This window comes from Cucumis sativus, chromosome 6 (assembly GCF_000004075.3).
Source record: "Cucumis sativus cultivar 9930 chromosome 6, Cucumber_9930_V3, whole genome shotgun sequence".
In the NCBI taxonomy this organism is placed as follows: Eukaryota; Viridiplantae; Streptophyta; class Magnoliopsida; order Cucurbitales; family Cucurbitaceae; genus Cucumis; species Cucumis sativus.
The window spans coordinates 21,124,240-21,138,463 of record NC_026660.2 but is presented as its reverse complement, the minus strand read 5'-3'; the positions used below and the strand labels follow the sequence as shown (position 1 = coordinate 21,138,463).

Sequence of the window (14,224 nt, the reverse complement as noted above, 5' to 3'; positions counted from 1 at the left end):
TACTATGAGCTTTTGTCGCATTATTAATCTATTAATAAAAGAGACGGCTCCTTTCCAAGAAAAAGAAAAAAAAAAAACCAAAATTATGGCAGGAATGATCTCTTGGCCCTTTGTCTTGACACATGGATTATTGGAGACGACTTTAATGTCACTCGTTGGAGCTATGAGAAATCTACTGGGGATTCTTCTACCTGCATCATGGTTCTTTAGCTCCTTTATGAGAGACTGCAATCTCATCGATTCTCCTTTGGTAGAATGGCCTTTTTACTTTGTCCAGCTTCAGGGTCAACCCCTCGCTAACCTTGATTTGCAGATTCCTCAGTATGGAGAGTATAGCAGAGAAATTCAACCATGCATCGGTCAAAAGATTAGTAGGAGAGATAAAGAGAGGACAGGAAATTTAGGGTCATTCAATTTTCTTAGGGTATTTAGTTAGATGTCATGGCTGTCCACATTCAGTTGGGCCTGTTGCAAGGATTATCTAAGGTTGGAAGAGCTACAGGTGAAAATATTATCCAGGACGTTTTATATATCTTGATCTCTCTCTATTTTGGTTTATTTATTTTTTTTTTATCAGTAAATTGCTGTGATTTTTGTTGTTGTATATCTTTCATTTTCCCAAATTTCTTTTGTATTATTATATTATCATACTCATTGGCACTCCATAATGTACGGTTACGTTCTTCTTGATTCGAATGATGATCATAACTTAGAACCTTTATTTGTTATGATTTTTTTCTTTTTTTTGCTTTTCATAATGTTAGGAATTTGAGAGAGATGTTCAAACTAGATGCAGCGGAGTATATGATGTCCATATGTGGCGATGATGGCCTAAGAGAACTCTCATCGCCTGGGAAAAGTGGAAGTATCTTTTACCTTTCTCAAGATGATAGATTTGTGATCAAGACTCTGAAGAAATCTGAGTTGAAGGTTTGAAGGCATTAAACTAAAGATCCCCTGGCTTGACTTTATTAGTTAGTGAATTCCCGTACCCTATTTCCTATCCTCAGTGCAGTTTCTTAAAAAAGTCAATTATGATTTTTATTTTCCTTTTTTGAGAAAAAATAATACTCAAAATTTCGTTAAATAATAGTTAAAATAATGAGAAGAGGTTAATGCTCAAGATAGATTGAAATACCAAACTACACAAATGAACTTGGAGCATTACAACAAAATTAATGATGATGTAGGAATAGGGTATTATGGTAAATCCTTAATTTAATAAGACTGATTAGTTTTTTTGTTTTATTAGGATTCAAGATTAGTTGTTAATTAGGATTACGATTAATTTCTTTTATAAATTAGGATTAGAATTAGTTTCTTTTTCTTTTTTTTTTTAAAAAAGATGAGTCTCACTATTATTAATATTGAAAATAGAGAGACAAAGCTCAATGTACATAAGGGTTATACAAGAGCAATAGGAGGGGAGGATCAGCAGGCGCACCCAGACATCTCAACTAGGATGACACTCCTTTAGTGCCCTCATCACACCCGAATTAGAATAAGTTTCTTTTATTAATTAGGATTAAGATTAGTTTGTTTTTAAATTACAAATAGAGTCAATTCTCTCACTTGGTATACGTCAATTTGGTATCAGAGCAGCCGTATGGGCCAACGTTGACTGCCACTAGTGGAAGATTGGGATACTCTTCTTGACGTCGAAAGAAGGAGCTTTGTGAGTTGTGCTTGTTGTCGAACAACACATCTAACAAGGATTTATCAAGATTTTGCAAGAATGGACTATTATCGATCAAGGAAGACGGTGAAGAAAAAATATAACGATTGGTATAGGAAAAAAAGTCAATTTCCTCCCAAAAGCAGTGTTGGAATTTTGATTCTAGTGATTTAGAAGAAGAATCCAAAATAATAATTTCGTCTGTGCTCGATTTTCTCAAAGAACCTATTATTTCCACATTTGAAATTTGATTATAATGATTCTAGCGATCTTGATGAAGATTCTAATGTAGTTTGGAACGGTATAACAAGGCGACATTATCAACAACGAGCCCGACGGTCCAATCAAACCGGTTTCTCAAGAAATCGATGTAATAATTGGGAGTTGGATGCTTTAGAAAATGATTTAGAGTAAAAGAAATTATTATCACTAACATCAAAGAATACCCATTGTAATCTAGAATTCAGAAACGTATGTCTTATTCTCATTGAGTCAAAGCAATGTTACATATTTATAAAGAGAATAAACTAAACCCTAGAGACTATGTAAAATTACAATAAAGGACATATGTATATATATATATATCATAACACCCATCAATCATTCCAACACAAATATGAAAGTTGAGACATTTTCAAGAAAACAAAAGTATTCAAATAAAAACATCTATCAAGAGAACTTTCGAAAGAGAGTGAGTTAATTCATATTATTTTGGAAAAAAACCCAAGAAAGACAGTTATAATCTTCAACATTTATCAAGAAACCATAAAGAATCACATTTTTCACTAAAATAGATCAAGAACTCATCCAAATGGGTTGTAGAACTTTGCAAAAAATGAATGGAGTAGAAGAAAAGAAAGAATAAATTGAATATGAGTTGAATAAGAAAGGTACAAAGGTCGAAGAGGAGCTTGCGTTGAAAGAAGAAAAATCTATGGGACTAACATGCAGGTTATTCAATTCGTACCATATGAAGAGGAACTATTAATCAATGAAATCAATAACGGAAGTGTTGAAGAAGATGAATCCACTCTTCAAAGAATGTGTTCATTTGGTCAGTTAATTACAATTACCTCCACCACAAGAGAGTAGAGCAGGAGTTAACCTTGTGTTATAATTCTATTATTGTGATTATCTTTGTTATCTTTTCCTTTTTTTGGTTTTTTTTGCACATTCCTTTTTTGGTCACCGTTATATCTTGTATATATCTTTCTTTAGTGAATGCAATAAGGTATTCTGATTTTCTCTCAAACCTAAGTGTTTTACATGGTATCGAAGTGTTAGAAAAAAATAGAGTTGAGGATTTAGAACCCTTGTTACATCTAGGGTTTTGTGGAGGGGTTGGTTTATAGTTTTGCCCACCGTCGCCGTAATCGGTTTATTTGTTGTCAGTCAGCTGTCAGCCGCCCACACCGTCGGAAGTTTGTTCTTTTTCGGCACTGCTCAATTCAAAAAGGAGCCTAGCTGTCGATCTACCAATCCCAAATTTACGAAGCCATCTGATCAGCGCGTGAACCTCACACGCCACCTCTTCCTCCACCACAAGATCCACGCGCTGGTGTGTGCGCCGCCTTTTTATGGTTGTTTTTTTGTGGGTTTCATCAGAGTTATTTCCTCTCTTTGGTGGTGTGTTTGTTTGGGCTATATACTCACTGTTTGTGGTTCATTCAAGGAAAAAGAGTCCTTTTTTTGGTAAATTAGGGTTTGCTTCGACACATCTCTCCTTTAGATTTTGATCTCTATTTTTGTCCGTTTTTTTGAGGTAATGGTTGATATGAAAATAGTAGTCATGTTGGAGATGATTCCTATGATGTCATAATTAACCGAACACAAGTTGAATGGATCAAACTACTATTCATGGGGATTGAATGTTTGTTGCTGTACTAGAAGCATTGAGATGGATGAACACATCAAGGACGAGCTACCAACTAATGCTATCAAAAAGATTTGGTGGCGAGATGATTCAAGAATGCTTCTACAAATCAAGAATTTTATTGACCATGAAATCGTTTAGCTAGTAAATCACTGTGAATACAAAGAACTACTGGAATATCTGGATTTTCTTTATTCTAGGAAAGAAAATATTAAGAGTGTTTGATGCTTGTAAGACCCTATATCAACCTGATCAAGTAGATAAGTTCCCTACGAGTGACTTTATGGAGGTAAAAAATACATGTGAAAATTCAACGCATTGATGCCAATTTGCACTGATCCAAAAGTTCTCATGGCTCAACATGAGTTTCTTAGTTGGTCTTGCATCTAAATATGAGATGGTCAAAGATCAAGTTTTGTCAAGCTAAAGAATCTCATCATTGAATAGTTGAGATGTCCGGGTGCACCTCCTGATCTCTCTAGGACTCTCTTGATTACTTCTTCTTTATGGCTCTCTTTGTATAACTCTTTTGTACTTTGAGTTCTTATTAATAAAGAAGTCCTTGTCTCCGTTTCAAAAAAAAGAATCTCATCATTGAAAGAAGCCTATACTCGAATACTTCGTACAGAGAAGCCATAAGTAGTTATGTCATCTGATTCTAGCAGTGGTTTGATTGGGCACACAAATGACTATAGAGATAATAAAAGGGTTGGATCAAATAGCTCCAAAGGTTATCCTAATCACCAACAAACAAATTCAGGAGATGATGTTTGCTATTACTGTCATAAGCCTGGCCATACCAAATGCTAGTGGAGAAAATTGTTGAATAGGGGTCAAAGGGTGCCATCTGCAAATGTTGCTTCTACTTCTGATGATTCTGACAAGTCAATGACAATTTCTTCTAAGGAGTTTGCTAAGTTTCGTAAGTACCAAGAGTCATTGAAGGCACCATCTTTTACCCCATTACTGCCATCACAGAGAGAGGTAACATCTCTAAATGTCTTATTACCTATGTATGTCTTCCTCTTTGCCTGATGTCAAAATAGCACCTCCACTCCTATTAAAGGATTGGGAACCATCCATCTTTGAAGGCTGCTCCTAACATGTTTTATAAGGATTTGGACATGCTAATATTGAATGTTTTTAAGACGCGGATTGGGCAGGATCCAAAGAAGACAGAAGATCAACTTCAGGATATTGTGCTTTTATTGGTGGTAATTTGATTTCTTGGGAGAGTAAGAAGCAAAATGTGGTGTCACGTTCAAGTGTGGAATTAAAATATATTGCAATGACACAATTTGTGTGTGAATTGATTTGGATATATCAACTTGTTGAGTTGGGATTTGAAATCACCACACCAACAGAATTGTGGCTGCGGCTTGATAATCAAGCAGGACTTCATATTGCATCGAATACAGTGTTCTATGAGAGAACTAAACATATTGAAGTTGATTTTCATTTTGTATGTGAGAAAATTCAACAAGGTTTGGTATCTACAAGATATGTGAAGAGAGAAAAATTAGGAGATATCTTCACGAAAACATTGAATGAAACATGTATAGATTATCTATGTAACAAGTTGGGCATGATTAATATATATGCTCCAACTTGAGAGGGAGTGTTATAATTCTATTATTGTGAATATCTTTGTTTTATTTTCCTTTTTTAGTTTTTTCTGCACTTTCTTTCTTTGGTCACCATCTTATCTTGTATATATATTTCTTTAGAGGTATTATGATTTTCTCTGAAACTTAAGTGTTTTACAATCACTAAGAAAGACAACAAGAGAATCAATGCCTCTGGTACTCCCTAGCAAAATGATATTGCCGTGCGAAAAAATAGGCATTTACTTGATGTTGCTTGTGCTATTATGTTTTATATAAATGTTACTAAGTATTTGTGGGTAGATGGAGTTCTCACAGCCGCCTGCCTTATAAATCAAATGCCTTCTAAAATCTTGGATTTTAAAACACCGTTAAATCAATTGAAGGATTTTTTTCCCAATGTTCGTTTGTGGTCTGATTTACCGATTACAGTCTTCGGGTAGATTGCTTATGTTCATATTTCTAGTTTTCCTTGCTCTAAACTTGATTCTAGAGCTCTAAAATGTATTTTCATCGGGTATGCCTTTGATAAAAAGGGATTCAAATGTTTTGACCCCTCACTAAAAAGTACATTGAAAGTATGGATGTGGTGTTTATGGAAAACATCATTTTTTGAAAAAAAATTTCTTTAGGGGAGCTATCCAACTTGGAAGGTAATGTTTAGGATACATCTTCTCTCCCCTTTATCATCCATCCTAAAACTAGTAGCGTCAAAATGCCAAACATGGTAAATTCAACTTTAGGGGGAGAAACACTTTGAAGAGATCTCATTGATCAACATCTTGAACTTCAGGTTTATACTAGGAGGGCATTCAATCAAAATATGAAGATCTAAGAGGCGACGTGCCATGAACCCAATTAGATGCTCTGACAAATGATGCTAAAAATTAAGGTAATCCTCCTTCTATTCTCATGTCCTCATCTTCTCAAAATCCCTTGTATGATCTTGACATTCTGATAGCTCATACGAAAGGTATTCGTCTGTGTACGAAATACTATTGCAAACTACCTTTTGTGCAATAGAACGTTTGATGATTATAGAGCTTTCACCTCTAGGATAACAAAATCTATTTGTGCTCAGGAATATACAGGAAGCCTTGAATGATCCATATTAGAACTTAGCAGTTATTGAAACGATGAATGCTCTAAAAGAAAATGACACGTGGGAAGTTGTCGAGCTTCTAAAAAATAAGAAAATAGTGGGGTATAAATGGGTGTTCACTATTCAGCTAAGATGATGGATGAAGGCGAATTTAATATTATATCACTTAACACTCCCGCACACTTGTGGGCTTGATATATGAAGAGGTCACCACAAGTGGAAATCAATTTTAATTGGAGAGGAAATAACGTTGCAGGGGCTTGAACATAGGACATCTTGGACCTAAGTGCTTTCACACCATCTTAAATCACCGATTGACCCAAAAATTTAAGTTAGTAGGTGAAGACGAATTTAATTATATATCATCTAACAATTTCTGTATTTATATTTTCCTTGTTTTGTATTTGGTATTTCTTCTATTTAAGAAAACCCTTTCTTTCTAAGAGACTTATATATCTCTCTCACACACGTCCTAACGTTGCTTTTGCGTTAGTAGGGTAAGTCAGTCCATGCTTGCTCCTAGACTAGCTCACTTTGATGTATTTAGAGAATCCTAAGATATTTGAAGGGTACTCCAAGAAAAGGCATATTGTTTAAAAAGCATGACCACCTAAATGTCGAAGTGTACACTGATGCTGATTGGGCAGGTAGCACAGCCGATAGAAGATCCGCTTCTGGTTATTGCTCCTTTCAAGGAAATCTAGGTACTTGGCGAAGTAAAAACAGAGCATGGTTGCAAGAAGTAGTACAAAAGAAGAATTTAGGGCATTAGCCCATGGTATTTGTGAAGGCATATGGATAAAAGACTACTCGAGGAATCTTTATCCATATTGGAAGAATTGAGATTCTCTCAGACAATGCATATGCACATTTATTTTGATAACAAGACAGCAATTCCATTGCCGACAATCAGTCCTTCATGATAGGATGAAGCATATTGAAGCTGATAAACACTTTATGAAGGAGAAGATTGTTTAAGAAATAATATGCATCCCTTATCTTCCGACAATCGAACAAATTGCAGATGTGTTAACTAAAGGTCTTCGAAAGTGGCAATTCAATAACTTAATTAACATGCTGGCTATGGATGATATCTTCAAACCAACTTCAGGGGGGTGTTGATTATTTCCTTTGTTTATTCTTTCCTTGATTGTTAATATTTTCGTTATATATAAAGATATATCTGTGTGTTTATTTTTTCCTTATTTTGTATTTTCCTAGTTTGTGTTGGGTATTTCTTCTATTTAAGAAAACTTTTTTCTATTCATGTGAAATAAGAGCATAGGTTTTACACACCATTGTTTGCTGAAAATGCCTTGATCAAATTGGCTGAAGGGTCATTAGAAGTGTTCGTTGGCAAGGCAGAGGAATGGCAAGAACGGGGTCCTTTTCATTTAAAGTTCAAAAGATAGAGTAAGAGTAAATATTGTCGGCCATCGGTTATTGAAGGATATGGAGGATGAATAAAATAAAAAATCTATTTCTAGATTACTGGAGCAATCAGACATTTGAAGTAATACGGGACATTCGAAGGTTTGTTGAGTATTGCTGCTGAAATACTTATCTTCCTAAAGGTTTTCGAAGCTAAGTTTCAAGTAAAAGGAAATCTATGTGCTTTCTTGTCATACAATAAAAATAACAGATTTTAATCGATGGAACTTTTTCTTAAACGTTGGTGATGTTGAAATGAGAGATCCTCCTCCGATAACCAAGGGTTGTTTATTGTTTGGGGATTTCTCATACCCATTTGACTTGCAGAGATTAAGCCAGGTTTTGAAAGATGGAGGTGTTGTTGAAGATTCTCTCATTTTGGAGAGTTTGGAATATCTAAAGTCAATAAAAAAAAACTCCTTCGATCACAAAAAAATCCTTTCGAAGTGTTAAAACAGGGGGTTTGACAGAAGCGAGTTTTGCTGGCACCGGAAAGAAAGTCCTCTCTTGAAGTAGTGGTGAAATTCAATCCGATTACCATGGAAGGTAGTGTGAACACGTTAAAGAAAATGAGGAGTCACATTTAAGAAAGGAAAGAGAAGTCATTTGAAACTATAGAGAATAATTTAATTGATGAGGGCTGAGACGTTTTATCCCAGCATTAGATAATATGGCAATTAATGAAGTGAGCGTTGGCCAACTTGCTTTTTCGAAAGTGTCTGCGGAATTGAAGAGTCCTTCAATGGGTAGAACCAAGACAGCAATTATAGCTTTTCAAGCCAGAAAACTAAATAGGTCCTCTGTTTCCCCTGTCACTCGGTTGCTGTCTAAACATCGTTCCAGACTCCTCAAGCCTTTTCCCAAACATTTTATTAGAAGACAGACATCTTTCTCCAACTCCTGGACAAAACTACTGAATCCTGACTTACTTGAGACCTACTGTCTAAGAGTTTAAGTTCCAGAAACACAAATTAAAAGGTTAGATTTTTGCCAATCAAATTAAAAGGTAATGACTTGTATGACTGGCATTCTTTGGGGAAATAATTTCAAAGCCTAAGAAGTCCGTGGATTAGTATATCAAGAACATGGGTTAAATTTGATGTTTTGGCTGTTTTTAAGCTAGGTAATGGAAGAAGAATCAGATTTCGGTTGGATGCTAGGGTGGACAAATTGCCTCTGAGTGTAATATTCCCTTAATTGTTTTAAATTGCCCTTAAACCGCAAGGGTCTGTTGTGATCACTGGGACTGCACGCATCTCTCTTGGTCAATTCTTCTTCGGAGACGGGTAAAAGATGATGAATTGGGAGCATTTCAGAACCTTATTGGATTGATCTCAAATGGAAAAGTGCTGGACAGCCCTGATAAACGCTTGTTGTCTTTAGAATCTGGGGAAGCTTTTTTGGTTAAATCTTTGAGTAATCACTTAAAACCATATTCTCCAGTTGATAAAGGTTTGGAAAAAAGCAATCTTGAGGACTAAGAGTCCTTGTCGAGTCATTATACCGGTTTGGATTATGATTTTTGGTGCACTTAACTGTTCGGATGTCCTTCAACATAACTTCCAAACAAGTGCTTCTCCCCATCATGGCTTCTTTGTAAGAAAGCAGGAGAAACTCAGCAACATTTATTTTTCGATTGCTATTATGTTGTGAAATGTTGGCAGAAGCTACTGAAAGCTTTCAGTTTGAGCTAGGTGTTCGCAAAAGTTTTCCATGATAACGTGTTGCAAATTTAATGGGACCCCATTTGAAATCGGGTGCCAAATTGCTCTGGTGCAATGCAGTAAAGGCTCTTTTGACAGATTTGTGGTTTGAACGAAATCTGCGTATGTTCCACAATATCACAACTCCTTGGCAAGATCGTGTAGAATCAGCAAGAATTACAGCCTCTCACTGGAGTTCCTTAGCCAAAGAGTGTGAAGACTATTTGTGCAGGATATCAGTTTAAATTGGAGCTCTTTTGTGACTCTTTTCAGTTAATTGTTGTTTTACTTTATTTTATGTGTTTAGGATTGGATAGGAGAGTTTCGTTGTTCTCTGGTGGTTTTCGTTTGGTTTCTCTCTTATGGACCGATAGCCATATTCATGTAATCTTGTGTACTTGGACTTGTATGACTTACATAGTAAGCTTATATTTGGGTATGATGAGTGTGCTATGGGGTGTCAATCTAGTTGAGATGTCTGGGTGTACCTACTGATCTGGCATAACTTTTGTCTATCTTTTCATTAGGTCAATGAAAAGTTTGTTTCCTTTTGAAAACACATGGTTCCTTAATGTCCCATATTCGAGTTTATCCAAGCATTCTCTATCGCTTTGGATTGAAAGTAGTCTTTCAGCACCTTTTTAGTCTCTTTCCAGTCATCAAAAGCAAACAGCTTTGCGATAATCCACAAATTATTAAAGTTTTGCTTAAAAACTTCCATATTTCAAGCTCTGATTTTCATTGCTCTGTTTTTTTCGATTCAGCTATGGAGGATTAGATATGTCTCTCCGACCTCACTTTGTCCGCGTATCTTTCCCTTATAGATTTTGCCTTCTGATCATCGTACATCCGTGATGTTGCTGTTAGTTAAGATGAGAACCATGTCGCATACTCGTGTTTCAATTTAGAGCCATCATTCATCTCAAGGAATGTTATCCATTCCTGCTTTTCTTCACCCAAAAGGATATGAATGGAGGATCTACCTCCCTAGAGTGTCAAATGATGCATCTCATTACCCAACCATTCGTGTTTCTGAATTTAGATACTTGGAAGACTCCATTTTCAACTTTTCCTTTCTTGAGGAAGAATAGACCCACTGATCCTTGGATTAGCTCTGATCTATTAGCAGAAATTTCTGTCTTATGCATTTTGGAATTGTATTTATTTTTTCAGTTAAGTTTAATTTTTGTTTCGTGTAATATTGTAATTTGAGTTTTTTCTATTTGCATTATATCAATGAAAAATGATGGTTCTTTTTCTAAAACTTTTTTTCTAAAAAAAAGACATTTTCCTTTTTGATTAATTTTACGAACCATTTAAAAATAATAAAAAATTTAATATTAAACCAAATAAATATAATTTAAATCTTTAACGTATACAACAACAGTAATTCATTCCACGGTCACTAAGATCTTTTCTTTTTCCTATCAGTGACTTTACATAGAGATAAGATTACGTTGTAGAAGGCTATAGAGAGTTGTTGAATCCGAGTAGGCCATGAAAAAGTTTTAGACCCTACTATGAACAACGAAAAACATAAGCGATGGAGTTTTTTCTCTTGGGCAAACATAAGATTACGAAAATGCCAGAACCTCACTAATGGTTTGTTTCCTTTCTGCAGGTTCTGCTCAAAATGCTTCCTAAATATTATGATCATGTAAAAGCACATGAAAATACTCTCATAACAAAATTTTTTGGTCTCCATCGTATAACAATTCATGGTAGGAGTAAGGTATTTACCATCTGCTATATGGCCTTGTCTTTTCTGCTAAGCATGTTGGTTTTCACCTCTAATCAGTCCATCTTTTTCTGTCTTTTTCTTATCAGGTACGATTTGTAGTCATGGGAAACATGTTCTGCACAGAATTAAAAATTCATCGTCGTTATGATCTAAAGGGCTCAACTATCGGCAGATGTACTAATGGAGATAAATCCAAAGATGGTATAACATTGAAGGATCTCGACTTGTCATATGAATTCCATATGGATAAATTATTGCGACAATCCCTTTTCAAGTAATTTCCTTCTCTTAGAAGTAAATCTCGGTAGGTAGCAATTCAGTCAATGAATATTGTCTTTAAGAAGTCTAGATAACCTATATAAGTAACTGAATGAATTAAATAATCTCTAATTTTTTAAAAATTAATATTATGATGACAGTTGAGAAAATTTAAACATATAGATAAAAAAAAGTTATATAATATGGTATTTTTACAGCACTTCACGAACCAATATTGTATTCTTGCAAGGTTGATTGTGAGATAGAAGTAAAACTTTGAAAACTATTATATTTAGTTTGCATCTCTCCAGATGGACATAATATTCAGTTTATGGGTTGGATATCAATGGAACATGCCCAGTTGCCACAAGTACGAAACTAGCGTTGAATTCTTCTTTCCATTTTTTTCTATGCCAGACAAATTTATCTCGATTGCATGTTTTTGGAGTCTCTGCACATAATTGATTATAGCCTACTGCTAGGAGTGCATTTTCGAGCTCCTGAGAAACTAAAGGCTTTGTTGGAACCTCCTGCTACAGTTCAACATCCTGAAAATTTACTCCATGATGATGGTAAGTTTCCTCTACTTTGAAAATAATACCTTTTCAGGATAAAGGATACTTGCTAGAAATAATTTGTTAGATCACCAATTACTCTAGAAAATATGTTTAAGTTAGCAAAACAGAGCCAATGGGAGATAAGGAAGTCGGAAGTTATCAGGACAAATTACGATCACATATGGATTGTCACGAGGCTCTTTGCGTTTGATGACTGGAAGGAGATATGGAAAATTCTGGAAACATATTTTGGAACAAGCATCATTATTAATCCTTTGTATGATGAAAACTCTCTTATTAGCATTGGTTGGGCCTTGATAGAGGATTTCATCACTGAAGTAGAAAGATGGCAGGCGATGGGGTCCTTTCATCTCAAGTTCAGTTCGAAAAGTGGGATAAATTTAAGCGTAGCAGATCTTTGGTAATGAAAGGTTTAGGTGGTTGGCTGAGAATTCGAAATCTGCCTATGGATTACTGGCGCAGAAAAGCCTTTGAAGCTATAGTAGATTATTTTGGGGGGACATTGCCGTTGAAACACTTAATCTCATGAATTAAAATGAGGCTTGAATTCAGGTCAAACAAAACTTATGTGGTTTCATGCCCACCATTATCGAAATTACAGATTTTAATAGAGGAAATATTTTTATGAACTTCGGCGATATTGAGCTTATGGATCCCCCAAGTATTACCAAAGGAAGTTCAGTTGTTATAAACTTCAAAACTCCTATTGACCAAATACGGGTCAGGCAAGTTATGGAGGATGAAGAAGTTGATATCTCCTTCTTCCTTCCAAATCTCGATGCATTCAAAGCCACGAAAACGGCCCCTTCTTTCTTACGAAACCACTTCGAGGCCTTGAACCTCATCCACGACCCACCTTCGGCACCAGAGAAGAAGACAACTGGGGTTGCTCAGGCCAGTGGCGTCCTTCTGTTGCCAGTATACGAAAAGGCACATTTATAGAAGAGAGATTTTAGCCAAAGACATCCGGGTTGTAGGTTTTGTGGTCCCGGAACTCCTTCAACTAACCACAATGTAAATAACACAGAATGTGAAAAGGCAAAGGAAGGAAATAAGAAGGCACCCAATATTGATTTAGAAAACGGTTGCTCGCATGACACTACTAAGGAAGCCAATCAGTCATTGGGGAAGTCAAACATTAATTCTTTCCCTCCAAAAGGCATAATTAATGCTCATACAGCTGGAAAACCCACTAAGTCACGATTTTTAATCAACAAATCCCTTTATTTTTGGAGGAAGCAATGAAGCGGAAGTCGAAGGGGTGCTTTTAAAGAAGAAAGGGTGTTTTTTGGTTGCTCCTTCTTTATTGCCTTCCGAGAACGCAAGAAACTTTCAGCCTGATTCCTTTGATTTAGTCCATTTGGTAAGGGTCAGATTTCAAGTTCCACTGTTAGAAGATCTCTCTCTTCTGGTTTCTCAGCATTGTTTGTCCCCTCTGCAAAGGCCAAGTCAGTGCCCTTCAAAGCTCTTTCTAAAAAAGCCTCAAGCCCTTCCTCTTCATATGCGTATTTACCTTCTTCATCTCAAGTGGCTTTGACCAGTTCCGGTCCAAGAGATACTTCCAAAAAGCATAAAAAATCAAAGAAACCCCTGCTTCCCTTTAAGACATTTCCCAAGCATTTTGTTAGAAGGAGGCTGAAGGATCTCTTAAAAAGGACTCTTGTAAAGACAGGTGTTGTCAGCCCAGATTCCTCAAAATTCTGCTTTTAAAGGTTAAAGTCACTCAAGGCCAAGCCTCTTCTTTATCTTCAATTAGGGTGGACATCCTGAACTAAAAAAAGAGTTCCTTAAGGGAATATTCAATTTTAGATCAAAACCCTAATTCATTGGAGGTTAATTGTACCCGGACCCAAGCTCCTTCTCTTTCATCCGGCTCTGTCCTGTAGAGTTCTAGCCTTCTACATTTTAAATACTCTGTTTTTTCCTTACCTTCCTCAAAAGTAAAATTTTTGAGAGGCTACCCTTGCCAAGCTCTGGGCCCTCCATCTAAAAAGAATTGTGATTCAGATTTTGACTCTCCTTTCAGTGTGAGTAGTGTTGAAGACAATCATTTGGGGAAGCTAAATGAGTTAGAGGACCATTCTTTGAAGGACCCATTAGAAATTGATCTCAACGATTTGTTTCGGAATGAATAACTGAATGATGGAAATCAAACCTCTGAAATCCCCTTTCATTGTAAGCATTGCGAAATCCCAACTCATTTAAAGTCGGTAGTAAAAAAAATGCAAATGAGTGAATTTGAGGTCTGATTTCAGTCTC

The 14,224-nt window shown here is 35.9% G+C and overlaps 1 protein-coding gene across 10 annotated transcripts in view; it reads left to right on the top strand.

Annotated features, from left to right (window-relative positions):
* Window positions 1-14,224, top strand: part of LOC101215596 (phosphatidylinositol 4-phosphate 5-kinase 8) — a 39,716-nt gene that overhangs the window by 17,352 nt on the left and 8,140 nt on the right. For 6 of the 10 annotated variants that reach the window (XM_031887909.1, XM_031887911.1, XM_011659236.2 and 3 more), the window contains 4 exons: window positions 765-930; window positions 11,010-11,120; window positions 11,216-11,403; window positions 11,805-11,959. In XM_031887909.1, the coding sequence (XP_031743769.1) occupies window positions 765-930; window positions 11,010-11,120; window positions 11,216-11,403; window positions 11,805-11,959 (620 nt within the window). The remainder of the gene's footprint in view (window positions 1-764; window positions 931-11,009; window positions 11,121-11,215; window positions 11,404-11,804; window positions 11,960-14,224) is intronic. The other 4 variants (XM_031887913.1, XM_031887912.1, XM_031887915.1 and 1 more) reach the window with 2 other exon arrangements.